Consider the following 15,912-nt stretch of genomic DNA (forward strand, 5'->3'; position numbering starts at 1 on the left):
CTTGGTGAAAGAGTGGCACTGGTCAGCACTCTTATCTCTGATCCAGAAGGTTGTGACTTTGAGTGGCACCCCAGAGAATTGAGCCCAAAATCCAGGCTGTTGCTCCACTGCAGTACTGCGAGAGAGCTGCTCTGTCTTGAGTGCCATCTTGCAGATTAGACACTTTGCCCAGGAGGTCCTGTCTGTCCTTTTAGGTGAATGTAGAGGACCCCACGACTACTCAAAAGAATATGGAATGGGATTGCCTGAAAGGGTGACGAAAGCAGATTCAGTAGGAACTTTCAAAGAGGTTTGGAAAACAAATACCTAGGGCAAAATTCTCCGGTAACGGCGCGATGTCCGCCGACTGGCGCCCAAAACGGTGCAAATCAGTCGGGCATCGCGCCGCCCCAAAGGTGCGGAATGCTCCGCATCTTGGGGGGGCCGAGCCCCAACCTTAAGGGGCTAGGCCCGCGCCGGACGAATTTCCGCCCCGCCAGCTGGCGGAAAAGGCCTTTGGTGCCCCGCAAGCTGGCGCAGAAATGACATCTCCGGGCGGCGCATGCGCGGGAGCGTTAGCGGCCGCTGACGGCATTCCTGTGCATGCGCAGTGGAGGGAGACTCTTCCGCCTCCGCCATGGTGGAGACCGTGGCGAAGGTGGAAGGAAAAGAGTGCCCCCACGGCACAGGCCCGCCCGCGGATCGGTGGGCCCCGATCGCGGACCAGGCCACCGCGGGGGCACCCCCCCCGGGGCCAGATCGTCCCGCGCCCCCCCCAGGACCCCGGAGCCCGCCCCCGCCGCCTTGTCCCGCCGGTAAGGTAGGTGGTTTAATCTACGCTGGCGGGACAGGCATTTTAGCAGCGGATGGGCCGAAGAATCGCGGGGGGGGGGGGGGGGCCGCCAACCGGCGCAGTGCGATTCCCGCCCCCGCTGAATATCTGGTGCCGAAGAATTCGGCAACCGGCGGGGACGGAATTCACGCCAGCCCCCGGCGATTCTCCGACCCGGCGAGGGGGTCGGAGAATCTCGCCCCTGATATCCAGAACAGGGAGAATAGATTACCTGGTCACTAGCATATTGTAATCTGTGCCATCTTGCTGTGCCAAAATTGCCGCCGGCGTTTCGTTACATGAGATTAGTAACTACGCAGCACAGTGGTTAGCACTGTTGCTTCACAGCACCAGGGTCCCAGGTTCGATTCCAGGCTTGGATCACTGCCTGTGTGGAGTCTGCACGTTCTCCCTGTGTCTGCGTGGGTTTCCTCCGGGTGCTCCGGTTTCCTCCCACAAGTCCCGAAAGACGTGCTGTTAGGTGAATTGGACATTCTGAATTCTCCCTCCGTGTACCTGAACAGGCGCCGGAATGTGGCGACGAGGGGATTTTCACAGTAACTTCATTGCAGTGTTAATGTAAGCCTACTTGTGACACTAATAAAGGTTATTATTATTACGGCCCAAGCTCTTTGGGGGGTAGCTTTGCCATTTCTGAACAAGCTGTTGTAAAACCCACACAGACAAGAAAAGTGTTTGCTCCGGGCCACTGCTCACCACTTAACCAACTGCAAACGCCAACCCTGAGAATGAAGGGGATAGTCAGCAAGTGAAACACTGAACCTGATCCACTCGGGCTGGGGGGGGGGGGGGCTATTGCAGACACAGACACAGCAACAACTGCAGAGGGAACGGGAAGGTGACAGGTTCAGCTGTCAATCGGTGCCCAGAATAGTGCAGGAGCTGGGAGAGGGAGGGAGAGCTGGGAGAGGGAGGGCGAGCTGGGAGAGGGAGGGCGAGCTGGAGGGCAGGGCTGCTGGCTGGGGACCATCAGTGGGGCACAGGAGCTGGAGGAGATGTTGCAAGTGGAGGAGCGGGGTCTGGGGGCCGGTGTGGCTGAGTGCAGCAGCGAGACGTCCAGCCTGGGCAGCGAGCTGGACGAAACCGACTACGAGGTGCGCCGGCTGACCGCGCTAACCTTCCGCAGCCTGGCCGGACCCCACAGCAGCTACCTGGATGTGTGCGAGTCCCGGGCATCGAGTGAGTCCCTGTGCCAGTCCCTGGGCAGCAGTGGCACCGGGCAGTGGTCAGCCAGCGGCCCCCCAGCCCGCTTTGAGTGCGTGGACGTGGCGCTGGAGCCCCCGGTGGAAGAGCGCAGCGAGAAGCGCACCGTCCCCAAGCGGCAGATCGAGCTGAAGGCGCGGCAGCGCTGCGAGCTGACCGTGTTCAGGGGCAGCCAGGGGGCCGAGCTGGCCACTCAGCCCCTGGGCCAGGAGGAGGAGTGCACGGGGGGCAGGGAGGAGGCAGCAGAGGGCAGGGAGGGGGCCAGGCGCAGGGCAGAGCCCGCCGCCGAATGCTCCAAGAAAGCCAAGTTTGCCTCCTGCCACATCTCCAACGTCATCTCCAAGAAGATGCAATTTGAGCAAGAGCTGAAGATGGAGCGGGGGGCAATCCAGGACCCCCACCCCTCCGTCCCATCCACCCCTTCCTCTGCCCAGCCCAGAGAATTCGAGTTCCCCTCGCAAGGCGCCCACCAGGAGCTCAGACGCCAAAACTCCAAGTCGGAGAGCGACATGTCGCTGGAGGACCTCCCTGTCCCGCAGAGCAGGAGAAGCTGTGAGCTGGGCGCGGAGCTGGTAGAGGGGAAGAAAGGCCTGCCCCGCCAGGACAGCTGCGGGTCCCTGGAAAACAGCTCGTTCAGAAGCTGGAGAGACAGCCACCCAGACTGCCAGAAAGCAGTGAAGCCAGGGAGGGCCATGGGGCTGTGTGCAGATAAACCCCACCCTGCCCCCAGCGAGGCAAGCAACCTCCCCCCTGACAAAGCAGCTGCACAAAGTACCTTAGAGGACAGAAATGTGGACAGTTGTCCACAGGTCATCAAAGAGCCATCACAGACCAGCTACCTGGGGGAAACCAAGCAGGCCGTCTACGAAGACTGTTATAAGCAGTTGGGCAATACCCTGGACACAGGAAGTGCAACAAGGAATACCTTAAAGCCACAACTGGCTAAGGTGATACCTACTCCTCGGACCACACACGAGAGGCAGGTGGACCCTTACGGGACAGTTGAACAGCTGGCTCCAAACATTGGCTCCCGCAGTAAGATCATCACACTTGACCCCAAGTACCAGACCCTACCTGCTTCGTTTAAATTTGAGACCGACGATTGCAGAATCACAGACCCACAGTTTGGCAGAAGTGAATCTCTCTCACAGCAAAGGTCAAAAGGGCCCATCCACCAGGTGAGGGATGTGCGCAAACTTGTGAAGAATACGTACTGTGCCTTAAGCTTCAGTGGCACTGAAGCCAAACCTTCTGGATTTGCACACGTCCTTCACCCTGATGGTTCACAACTGTCCACAGGGTCTGGTCAAAACACAGGGCCAGCGGACAGCGCACTGACAATGCCCATTTATATCCAATGTAAATCAGTAAGTTGTAAAGGCCACAGAGAAATCTTCAGCAATTCATCAGTGGACAAGAAATATTGGACCTACGCAGGGAGTACAGACACCTCCAGGTTATATTCTGCTGACATCAAGCTATTGATTCCATCTGATTCTAAGAAAAACAAGACAGATGCTCCTAAAAAAGCAGAACGTGAAAGCCAGACTTGCAAAAACGCTGGGAAAGGAGAGAACAAGGTGCCGAGTCAGTCAACAGATTTGAAGAACATCCCCAAGATAAACAAAGTTGACAAACCCCAAACCTCATTTGCATCGAGTAAGGAAGCTACCAGGATATCGCCCATAAGGGATGGTATTAAAAAGAACACAAAAGAAAAACAAGATCTGAATCTTGTTAAGCAGCATTCAACCAGCGAAGACTGCAATTTATTGTCCGAGACAAATAAGCTCAAAAGGGGTCAGTCGACTGCAGTGGAGAAGGAGATGCCACATTACTCACTCACAAATTCACACACGAAAGGTAATAAGACTGACACTATTGGAGAAAAATCAAAGAAAGATTCAGCAGAATCTATTCCAAAGCAAGAGGGTAAAGTGCCCAAGGCTCCCAAACAAGAGGAGCCAGTGAAGCAACACAACCAAGTGAAACCTACTGGACACGCCACTCCACTCAAAGAGGGTTTGAGTTTGAAACATGGAAAAAGCGATGCGAAAAATGAAGCTCAAGACAGACCAGAAAATCAAAATAAACTCCAGAAGAGTTCAGCTTCAAGGAATAACGATCCCAAAACGTTGATTGGAAAGAATGAGTCCATAACATTGGAAAACCGGAGCAACCGTTTCAGTACTTCCATTGCCAACTTAAACAGCACAAACATATCAAAAGGTAAAGAAAAATTAGAGAGAAAGGTTGACTCCAGATTGGATCATCAGAAGACGCTTCCAAAGATGTCTTTGTCAAACAGCGAGAGTACCCAGGAATTAACCAGGAAAGGGGAATCAAGCAAGGAAAGTCAAAGCAGAAAGCTGGGCAATAAAAGTAACATTTTGGAAAATTTGGTTTTGAAGATTGAAGAAATGAAAGGGAATGATGAACGTGTATGGGAAGGCCAAGGCAAGGTGGAGCAGAAGAATAAACACTTTGGAAATTCTACTCTCAGTGGTGAGGGAATTCAGTCACTGCTCGGAAAAGGCGAGGATGTCGGGAAGATTCAGCTAGGATTGGAAAAGAGGAGTGTGGTGATGAGTAGTTCACACATGCAGACGGTGGACATCTCTAAGTTCCCAGGAAGAGGTGAGCCTAAAACTGCGATGCATGTTGGGTGGCAAAAGGAAAAAAGATTCTCATGTAATTCTATTTCAAACAGCGAAGTAACCAAATCATCAGCCGCTAAATATGAAACTGTCAAAGATATACAAGTTGGACTAGAGAATCAGAATAAGAAGCTGGGCAGCTCAAATGAAGGAATTCCATTGCCTGGAAACTCCAAGGCTATTAATGAGAGCCAAACTGGACTGGAAATTCAAAAGATGCCCCAGGATTATTGCACCCAGAGCAGCGAAAGCATTAAGATGTCTGTTTACAAGAGTGAGACTAAGAAAGAAAGTCTGAATGAATCTGAGAATCTAGTTAAAAAGGGAAAGGCTGAACAAGCTTCGGAAAAGACAGGATTGAAAATGTTAAAAGAATCACAGCCAATTAAAGATAGTTATGTTTTGTCGTTGATTTTGGAAGAAGAAAGCAAGAATAATTTGGAATCCAGCAATGTCGAGTTGAGAAACAAACAGTCTTTATCTGTGAAGCATCATCTTGCACAAACTTCTATTTCCTCTTCAATTAGCACCAAAGATAAACAAACCTTACTCTCTGTCAAAGCCACAGACTACCACCAAACTGCAACAAGCTCAGTGAAGACATCAACTCATAAACGTGAAGATGGCAGTAACACAAAAGGCTCATCAGCCTTTGCCATTGATATCCCTATAGCAACACCCAAAGTGACATATCAACAAACAAATACACAAATCCATTCAAGTTCAGCAGAATTTAATGTGAAGACCCTTGCTCCAGTAAATACCATAGTCAAGTTTTCTGAACATATGAACAAGCCAAGCTCCTCTGCAGTTCAGATGCAACCCACTGGGGCAGCAGCCACTCAAGAACATGTACCGCTGTCCTTAGAAAGTTTCAACTATCTTACTATTCCCCTTAAGGAGCAAAAGGTACAGGTACCAAACCTGGGTCAAATAGCTACTTCTCCTCATTCTGCTGCTTTCAAATCAAATCCTCCTTCATCGGCAATGCCTTACTTTCAGCATCAGCGCAGTGTGGAGGCAGTAGATCCTCAAAGACAAGAGAACCAGAAGATTTCTCATCAGGTATCCCATGAGTCGCAGTCCCCTGCTAACTTTCTGCAGAATCCATCTTACACCTCTCTGAGTCAAGCCCAGCTTCAGTTCTCTCCGGGTACAAAGGCATCAAACGTTGTGGAGACAATTTGTGAAGTTCCCCAATCTTCTCAAGACTTGGACAATCCTCAGGTGCCTTGTTTTCCATACCCTCAAACTCAGAGGAAAATGCTTGTGGATCCAGAGACTGGGAAATATTATTTTGTGGATGCTCCCGTTCAACCTCCCCGCAAAATGTTGCTGGATCCGGAAACGGGGCAATATGTGGAAGTTGTAATGCCTCAGCATCCCTATGGTGGAGTATACCAGGTGCCTTTCCATCCTTACCTTTTAAATCCAGGAGTGATGAACCCATCTTACTTGCCCAATTTGCCTTATCCTGGGTTATTTGTAGGGCCTGCTGTGACTTCTCAAAGACCTCTGGAAATGCAAAGACAATTGTCCCAACAAAGTATCTCACAAGACAAAACAGATTCACAGCAACATAAACAGTTCATCCAGAGGAGCTTCTCTGCTGAGTCTGCAAACATGGAGAGCCTGTATTATATTCCAACAGGTATGCCATTATACCCCAACCCAGGCCAGCCTGGTCTGCAGCAACTACCCATGCAAGTTAAATCTTGTGCTGAAGTTAATGACAGCAAAGCTACAGGTATTTGGTCAATGCAACAATGTTATGGAGTCAGCAGCCTTCTGCCCCATGGAAGACCAAGCAGCTTTATGGTGGAATAAAAGACAAACAGGTACCTTTGACAACAGGCTATGGTGGGGTATGGAGAACCTGCAGCTGAGCAAGTCCGACTATCGGCCACAGATTCAACAACACAGTCATGTCAGAGACAAATAGCATTCTCTGAAAAGTATTTTCCTCTGGACATCTCTCTATTATCACTCCAGGGACACGAGTTAGTGGCAAAGCCCACACGTGCTTTATTCAGGTGACGTCGAGAAGCATTATGTGAGGCCCTAGCTCACAATGTTGTACCATCGAGTTGGGGCAAATTAATCAATCCTTGATTTTGTCTTCATTTCCATTGGAACTCATGAGTAATTCATGCAAAACTTTATTGGGCTCAAAGACTTTGGCCTCTGCAGTTTGGGGTAAAGGAATAACATCAAAGGTGCTAGTTACTGTTTCTCAAAGCTATTGCAAATTAATGCTTTATTGACAAAGAGTAAAAGGGTAAATCTTGCCCTTGATACACGATTCATTAATACTGGGCGTTAAACAGATTTCATCCTATTGTCTACAGAAAGAGGCATTGAATATGTTGGTGACTCTTAAATAATGTTCAATTCACAAACCGGTCAACAGTAAGTTGCTTTTTGGGGTATCTTTAATCTGTTTTTTAAATCATGCGAAGTTAAACATTTTATATAGGCATTGCACTTAATATTGAATAAGGCTAGTGATGTTAGCGATATAATTTTCCACAAATATCATCCCATCTGATAGAAACAGTTATGACCAATAGTAGCCTCAATTTATGGGTCAGTAATACCCAGGTATTGCCCAATTTTCAGATAAGATCCAAACGTCTCCACGTTCTTAGCATCATAGAATCCCTGCAGTGCAGAAGGAAGCCATTCAGTCCATCGAGTCTGCACTGACCCTTCGGAAGACCGCCCGTCCTAGGCCCAATCCTGCACCCTATCCCTGTCACCCCACCCAACCATTGGATACTTAGGGGGAATTTATCATGGTCAATCCACCATATCTTTGGACTGTGGGAGGAAACAGGCGTACCTGGAGGAAATCCATGCAGACACAGGGAGAACATGCAAATTCCACACAGACAGTAACCCGAGGTCGAAATTGAACCCGGGTACCTGGCGCTATGCGACAGCAGTGCTAACCACTGTGCCGCCGTGCCGTCCAATCATCATGCAGCAAATCTCCATTGAAGTGCAATTTGCTATGTAGGTAATTACTTTGTGAGTAGGAAAGATCAGTCATTTAGAGATGTTGCAACGCCAGAGGAAGTAAAATGAACCCCAAAAAAGGTTTCTTTAGCCTTGCAAGGGGCTGGGATGGCGAGGGGGAGGTGAGAGTATGGGGACAGTTGAGTGGGGATTGTGAATCCAAAATTAAAGCTTCATAAATAACTTTTTCTCACCTATGCCATGCAGTTGACTTTCCTGTCATTCACTAGGTGTTTATTTACCTACTAATCATTGTGGGGAATGTGCATGATTCCACTTTGATGCCTGGTTGCAGGCATCAAGCAATCCTACACCCCCACTGGCACAGCTGAAACATAAATTAAAATCCGTTCCTCTATTAGCAACAATCTACCCCAAGCGCCGAGATTCCCTTCTGCACCAGCGTGACCTTTCCATCAAAGACACTTTGTCAACCTTGTGAATGGGGTGGCCAATTCCTGACATGCTCTGGATACTTTCCTGCTGCAAGCTTGTGTTCGCTGATATTCAGTTTGCATTAGTTGCCTGTGCAGCCAGCAGCGAGAAAGTGAGAGACTTTCCTGCTATTAGTTTGGATTGGGATGGAAAGCTGGGCTCAGGGATATCAGGGCAATACCTGGAGAATTGTACCACTATGTAGGAACATCCTAACCACTTGTGTGCTGCATTCACTTTGCTCCTTGGCTACTCAGTTAGTCCAGACCTAATGTCCGCTACCAGAGTTGGACTCTGAGCAGAACTGAAAACCCCTTGGCAAACAGTAAAGGAATATAGCTCAAGAGGCAATTCACTGGCTCACATAAATGGTACAGATCATAAATTTATAGAATGATACAGCACAGAAAGAGGCCATTCTGCCCTCAGGCCTGTGCTGGTTCTTTGGCAGAGCTCCCACTCCCCTGTCCTTTCCCCGTAGCCCTGCAAATATTTCCCCTTCAAGTATGTGTCCAATGTATCCAATTTCTTTTTGGAAGTTGCTGTTGAATCTGTTTCCTCCACCCTTTCAGATGGCACATTCCCCACGGTAACAACTCACTGTGGAAACATGTTTACCTCATGTCACCTCTGGTTCTTTTGCCAATTGCCGAAAATCTGTGCATAAAGGGGAATTAATCCCTGTGGATGGATTCGAGACACAAAAGCCAATCTCCCAAAGCAGAGTTGGCTCCCTGGGTTGTATTCCATTCTGATTTATCCATTTCCTTGTATGCAACATTGTGCTACAGTGGCCGAATCTACTTGCTACAGGCGTTCCAAGGGCCGGCACAGGCATGATGGGCCAAATGGCCTCCTGTGTTGTAGAATTCTGTAATTCCCATTGAGAACAGGACACGGTTGGGCAGCAATGCCCGCTGTTGTCAAATAGCTTGAGCACACTCACACTCTGGCTCTGGCACAAGGTGAGAGGACTGCTTGACCGCAGTGGGGGAATAGCTGCCAGAATCCCAATGACTGAAAGCAACAAATATTTTTGGTGCAAATTGAATCTGGAGTTAAGTGTAAGGGGTTTGAAAATACGGCTTGCCTGTACCGTTATGCTACCCACAGGCCTCAGTTCTGTAACTCTTGTCTCTCAGTTAGAGCATGGGTTCAGAAACCTGAGCACAAAATCTAAGCTAAAAATCAGTGTAGAGCTGAGGGAGTGCTGCATTGGCAGACATGCCGCCCTTTTGGACAGATGTTAAATCAAGGCCCTGTCAACTCTCTCAGGTGAATATGAAAGATCCGATAGCACTAGTCAAGGAAAAGCAGAAGTGTAAGCCTAGTTTCCGGGCCAATATTTATCCTTCCTCACCCAAAACAAATAACCTGGTCATTTATTTCAGTGGTTTTTGTGGGAGCTTGCTGTGTACAAACTGGCTGTGGCGTTTCCTACATTACAACAGTGACTATGCTTCAGACGGGCTTTGTTGGCTGCTCGATGCTCAATGGGGACATTCTGAGATTGTGATAGGTGCTATTTAAGTGTAAGTGTTTCTTATTTCTTTAGAATGTGACAGATGCAGTGTGTTCAGTAGTGACTTTAGTGCAAGTAAATGAATTGTGGAATTGTGTATATTTAAATGGAATCATCTTACACATTGAAATGGTGCATTCACACCTTGCAAATACGATTTGTAGCCGTGCTTTTGTTTTGTGCTAAATAGTGGCACTTTTTTGTATCTGATACTGTATCGATAAGATTATATTCCATTGATTTGTCTTGTATAAAAATTGATGCATCTTACGTTGAACAATAAATAAACACTCCTTGAGAGACTTTTATTTCCAATATATGTAACTAGCAAGTACGCTCTTCGTGAAGGCTTTGCTACGTGAATTGGTTTGCCCTCTCGGTCACATTTCTGTTCTTTTTTTCAAATGTTTTTATTGGTTTTCACATTTTATGCTTCACACTTCAGTTCACAATTCAAATTATGGGGGCGATTCTACAAAATGGAGACCAAGTGTTGGCGCCGTCGTGAACGCCGTCGCAATTCACAACTGCGCGAAACGGGCCCAGGTACGACGATTCTGTCCCCCACAGGGGACCAGCACAGCGCTGGAGCGGTTCACACCGCTCCAGCCGCCCTTCCCAGCACCAAATGGATGCCGCGCCAACCTGCGCATGTGCGGGGGACTTCTTCAGCCCGCCGGCCCTGACTCAACATGGCGTCGGTGTTCAGGGGCCGGCCGCGCAACAAAGTAGGCTCGGGGGGGGGGGGGGGGAGGCCGGCCCACCAATCGGTGGGCCCTGATCTCGGGCCATCGGAGGCCCTCCCCGGTGAAGGACCGCTTTTCACCGCCCCACCCCCCCCCCCCCCCGACCCTTCGTGCAGAGTTCCCACCGGCAGCGACCAGGGGTGAACGGCGCCGGCGGGACTCTGTCATATCCACGCGGCCGCTCGCCCTACCGATTCCAGCGGCCCGCAGCCGGTGGCGCGTCGAACGCGCCGGCGCAAATGGCGCCGATTCGCCGCACCTCGGAGAATCGCGCGCCGGCGTCGGGGCGCGGTTACGCCGATTCTCCGCCCTTGCACGGGGCTCGGAGAATCGCCCCCTATATGTTGCGCACCCGTGCAAAAAAAGGGGAACAAAATTTAAGTTATAAAACAAAAACAAGGAAAACAAAAGAAAAGAAGACAAAAGCGAAGACAAAAGACAAATTGAAGCCCTCACATATATTTACAGGTCATTGCCTCCCCTCCCACTTTACATTTCTTTTCTAATTCATGGACGATCTCTGCTTTACCTGCGAAATGCATTTCCTGTTTCAAGGTCACAGATTCTTAAGCGATATCAACCTCGGTGAAACTGTCCCTGTTTGCAATGACACAACAGCCATGATTGAATGGCCGAGCAGACTTGGTGGGCCAAGTGGTCCAATTCTGCCCTTTATGGTCTTAACAACCGCAGTCCGACTTCTAGGTGTTACTACCTCTTGTCACTTGATTTTCCACGGCGTACTGGACAATACTCAATAAACATGAGTAAAAACAGAGTACCTGATCATTATCACAGTGCTGTTTTTGGGGCTTCCTGTGCTTCCTGCATTTCGACAGTGACTTAAAAGGCACATCATTGGCTGAAAAGCACTTTGAGGCATCCTGAAGGTGTCATGTTGTAGAGATGTGAGCTCTTTCTGGCAAAATAGGAAAAGCTTCATTTCCAAACTTTCAGCCTCCAAAAAGAGTTGCCACATTTCTAGGAGGGTGACAGGAATTCAAGGTAACTAACTGGGGATGAAGAAGATAGATAGGTATGAACTACATTCTTTAAACATTCTATTTATCCATTTGGCTGTAACTTTAAATTACATTGAATTTACAGTCATTGAACTGAGCTGATCTAATGGCAGTTTGGATTTTTCACTTATGCGCCTCCCACTCGATATCACTTCATTGTATACACAGATCATTTAATTCCTTACTCCCACACAGTATTGAACTAGTTTCCCGTAAATGCATACATACTATTCAACCATGTGGTAGAGAGTGCCACATTCACATCATCACTCTGTGGGTAAAGAAACTCTGCATTCTTTATTGGATTTATTCTTGATAATCTTTTATAAATATACTTCGAAACATATACGATGGCATAGTGGTTAGCACTGCTGTCTCACAGCTCCAGGGTCCCGGGTTCGATTCCGATTTCGGGTGTCTGTGTGGAGTTTGCTCTTTCTCCCCGTGTCTGCGTGGGTTTCCTCCGGCTGTTCCGGTTTCCTCCCACAGTCCAAAGACGTGCAGGTTAGGTGGATTGGCCATGATAAATTGCTCCTTCGTGTCAAAAGGTATAGGTGGGGTTACTGGGTTACGGGGATAGGGTGAAGGCGTGGGCTTAAATAGGGTGCTCTTTCCAAGGGCCGGTGCAGACTTGATGGGCTGAATGGCCTCCTTCTGCACTGTAGTGGTTCTTTTTTTAATAGTAATAAATAAGTCTTTTATTTGCTGGAGACCTTTAACAGAACTGTAGCAATGGACTTCAACATATGGGCTGAACAAGAAAACAATTTTCTTCTACAGTTTGTAGACATAGCGACTAGATTTAGTCTGTCAACAGTAAATTTTAGCGAAGACAAAAGTAATTATCGATAAAATAATGGGTAGATAGATAGGAACAGCCCTGGGGGCACCAGTCAAATTCTTAACAAGCAGTGGAGGAGAATTTGCCAATGATGAATTCAGGAGTACGGGTGAAAATCTGAATAATGTAGAAAGTTACATGCCAGCAGAAATTCCTTTTCGCATTGGGGTACCCGAGAGAAATCACACCATGACTGACCAAATGCCCCGAAAACTTTTAGCTGACCAATCAAATTGTAAATTAACAACTGTTCCAACATGGACAGTACATGCAAAAAACATGCTCCATATGTTTGGGGGCTACAGCATCTATCAATTATTTTATGGCAGGAAGCCAAAGAAATCTTCAATAATGTGGGACCATTCTCTGGCATTGGAGGAGCTTGTCAAGTGCCAAGGTGTGCAGATTAAAATGTCCACCTTTGTTTTCTGGTAATTTGTCCTTGTTGTTTCAATACATCTGCTAGAACTCATCCCTTCTCAACTCCTGTCCATACATACCAACTCATGTCCCTTACCTGTTCCATAGCCCATTATGGACCCATTGCCAACTACGCCCTCAAGCCACCCCCCCTGATCTTTTATAGTCCCTATGCCAACTGATGCCTCCACCACCCTTTGCCCTGAGCTCCTTGATCCCAACTCACTTAGTATCTGCCACGGGCCAACCTCAGGAACCAAGATAAAAGAAAATTCTAAATATATAGTACAGACTTCACCTTCATTAATGAAAGACCATCCAATACATTTAAATGCCCTCAAGTACATAATCCTTTATAAAACAAACATTTGTCTTAATTAGCCCCTTCAATAATCTCTTTGGATTGTCCATTAAATTGTCAACGTACAGCGCTCCACAGTGATAATAGGTTGTGAAACATAGTCAAGCAGTAATGATGGCTCTTAAATATGAAAACTGTTTTTCAATTAACAGGCAGCGGCAGGCAATTTTTAAATTTTTATGGGCAGGCCATTTAAATCACTTCACAGCTCGACAGTTCTACAGATCTTATCTATCCTTCACGAGCATTTATATCTACCCTAAAAATGTCAAACTCCCATAGTGTGGCTTAAGGCCCCACTCTAGCGAGAGTAGAGTTTGTTTGAACTCAGCATTGAATTCAAAAGACCCCACTGAGCTTTTACTGAACGTTGGGAGTCACGCTCCACCCCTGCCCCTACCGGCAAAAATAGGATTGGAGGAACTAGAGACTTCCGGATCTGTGTCCTGCCTGGCATTTTTAAGGCCCCTGGAGTTGCCATGACTTTGTGAAAATTTAGGCCTCTTTGATTTTCTTCTGATTGTCTTGCGAAGGCAAGGAACTTCACAACAGGCCACGTGATAAAATCAGTAGCTTGATTGTGTCATAGCACCCGAAATAGGAAGCTCGATATACAATGATACCATTCACTGACACAGCAAATCCTTGATAAAGTCCCCGAGGCCCATCCCGTTTGCAATTTTCATGATGTAATCAGCAAAGGCCAGTAAATTTCCGTGCCTTGGGGTCTTTCCCAATGTCAGCAGCCAAGCGTGTTCACGCAAAATCCAGGGGATACACAAAACAGAGGGATGTGGCACCTGCCGCTCCACTTGATGCTAAATTTGCTAAGAACCATTTTCTAAACTATTTCTCTTTGCCAATTCCTGCCATTAATATTTGCCTGTACTTGTCCTTGAAGGCAAAGTTCAAAGCCTGAGTTGGGAAATATCGAATCACATTCGCTAAGTTGCCACGCCAAAAACTCACAAATCCTGGGTACACTTTAGCATGTGCAGGGGCTGCAACAATGAAATCCATTGTTATATGTACCGGATACTGTAAACTCAAATCTCTAGGTGCACTACTCCCATCCCTGCTCCTTTGGTATCCGGACCACGCAGTCAATAATTCCCTTGTACCTTTGGTCGACGCTGATCTGCTTGCTCGACACTTGGACCTGCAGCAGCAGCTTGACCCTTTCGATGGGCGCCACCGCCGTCTTGGAGATGGCAGCGGCGATACCGCCAGCCAGTAGGTCTATGACAAAGGATGCCACGTCAAATAAATTCGACCGTCGCTGACGGCGAGAGCGGTATATGTTTATTTCTATATGTGTAATGGATAGATTGAGAGAAATGCACGCGGCCAGCACCGTTAACCGGCATCCGAGCGCCGCACTGTAGTGGTTCTATGATACGTAGAAAATAGGAGCCGGAGGAGGCCATTCGGCCCTTCAAGCCTACTCCTCCATTCATTATGATCACAGCCGATCATCAAGTTCAATACCCTGATCCTGGCATCCCCCCATATCCCTTGATTCCTTTAGCCCCAAGACCATATCCAACGGTCTCCCGTCATTCATTTGCCTCTCCAGCAAGTGTTCACGCTGGCGCCGATTAGTACTCCTTTTGAAAAACCTGAACCTGGAGGACGGGCTTCTGTGGGGAGCTGAGGTGGTGAGTAGCCATTTTGCTCACAGGCAAAGAGGCCGGGGGCACTAGGCTTACTGCCACAGTGCTCGGCGGGGGGGGTGGGAGACCCTCTGCAGGGGTGGGCCACCATGGGAGTGTGGGGGGTGCTGGGGGGGCAACCGCGAGGCATTCGCGCGGCACCACCATGCCAACCCCTGGATCGTGTGTACCTGTTCCAGGGGAAACTCCTGTCTCTGCCTGTTTGCCCCAACGATCATCCGTAGCCCGTAGCCCCCACCGACTGCCGAGGCCTTTGACCGTGTGGCTGAAGGCTATTGGTAATAGGGGATTGGCAATCGTGGCCAGGTGAGCACTTCGCACAACCCAAGTGGATTCCCGTGGGTATGCGGGCCATGTAGCACGTGGGAGTCATTGCCTAGCATCCCAATCACACACTGATGCCTGGAGACTGTGCCTGAACACTGCGGGAGGCAACACCACACATGCAGCAGCCAACATCTGAACACCCAGGGGATGGGACACAGCTCCGGGTGCATGTCCATGGCCGGAGGGTGTGTGAGTGCCAGGGGAAGGGGAAGATGTCTGGACTGATGGGTCAAATGTTTGGAGGTCGGGCTGCTTGTGGAGGAAAGTGACAGAGGCATAATACTAGCTGTGCACAAGGGGGTTTATTGTGTTCATAATTCCCCCACCCTCCCGATGGTGCTGTCTCCTCCGCCGCCCCCTCAACCCCTACCTACCCCCCACCACATGCCCAGTGCCATCTGTGATCTCCGATGTGCTTGGCTGTCCTAACTCTACCACAACGTCTAAGTTTGTCCCCAGGACGCACATCTGAGGTGGAGGCAGCCAGCTGCTTACCTCATGGCCTTTGATTTCCCCTGGCGGGCGTCCTCTGAGGGCTCTGAGGCCAGAGGGTCCTGGCTCACCTATCAGTGACTGGCCAATGCCCACCTGCGACTGGGACAAGCTCCGCAGCATCTCGGTCATTTCCATTCGCGAGCGGGACATGTCCCATAGCACCTCACCAAGGTCAGTCTGACACTGGGTGACATCCCCCAGCGAGTCGAACATTCTGCCGAGACCCTCAGCCACGGCCACAACCGACTGTGCGACGCTTTAGACACCTTCACTAATGGTGCCGACGTCGGCACCAGGCTTTCCACTGCGGTCACCACCCTAGCAGCGTTGGCCTCGGTGCCACTCATTGCCGGCACCATC

The 15,912-nt window shown here is 49.0% G+C and overlaps 1 protein-coding gene and 1 pseudogene across 1 annotated transcript; one reads left to right on the forward strand and one right to left on the reverse strand.

Moving 5' to 3' along the window:
• Positions 1 to 1,782: 1,782 nt before the first annotated feature.
• Positions 1,783 to 9,967, forward strand: LOC140398146 (uncharacterized). Its single transcript, XM_072486459.1, has one exon. The coding sequence runs from the start codon at positions 1,828 to 1,830 to the stop codon at positions 6,517 to 6,519; it is 4,692 nt and encodes a 1,563-aa protein (XP_072342560.1). The 5' UTR covers positions 1,783 to 1,827; the 3' UTR covers positions 6,520 to 9,967.
• Positions 9,968 to 13,600: 3,633 nt separating this feature from the next.
• On the reverse strand, positions 13,601 to 15,687 carry LOC140398730 (ADP/ATP translocase 4-like; annotated as a pseudogene).
• Positions 15,688 to 15,912: the final 225 nt, after the last annotated feature.

Source organism: Scyliorhinus torazame, chromosome 21 (assembly GCF_047496885.1).
Source record: "Scyliorhinus torazame isolate Kashiwa2021f chromosome 21, sScyTor2.1, whole genome shotgun sequence".
Lineage (NCBI taxonomy): Eukaryota > Metazoa > Chordata > Chondrichthyes > Carcharhiniformes > Scyliorhinidae > Scyliorhinus > Scyliorhinus torazame.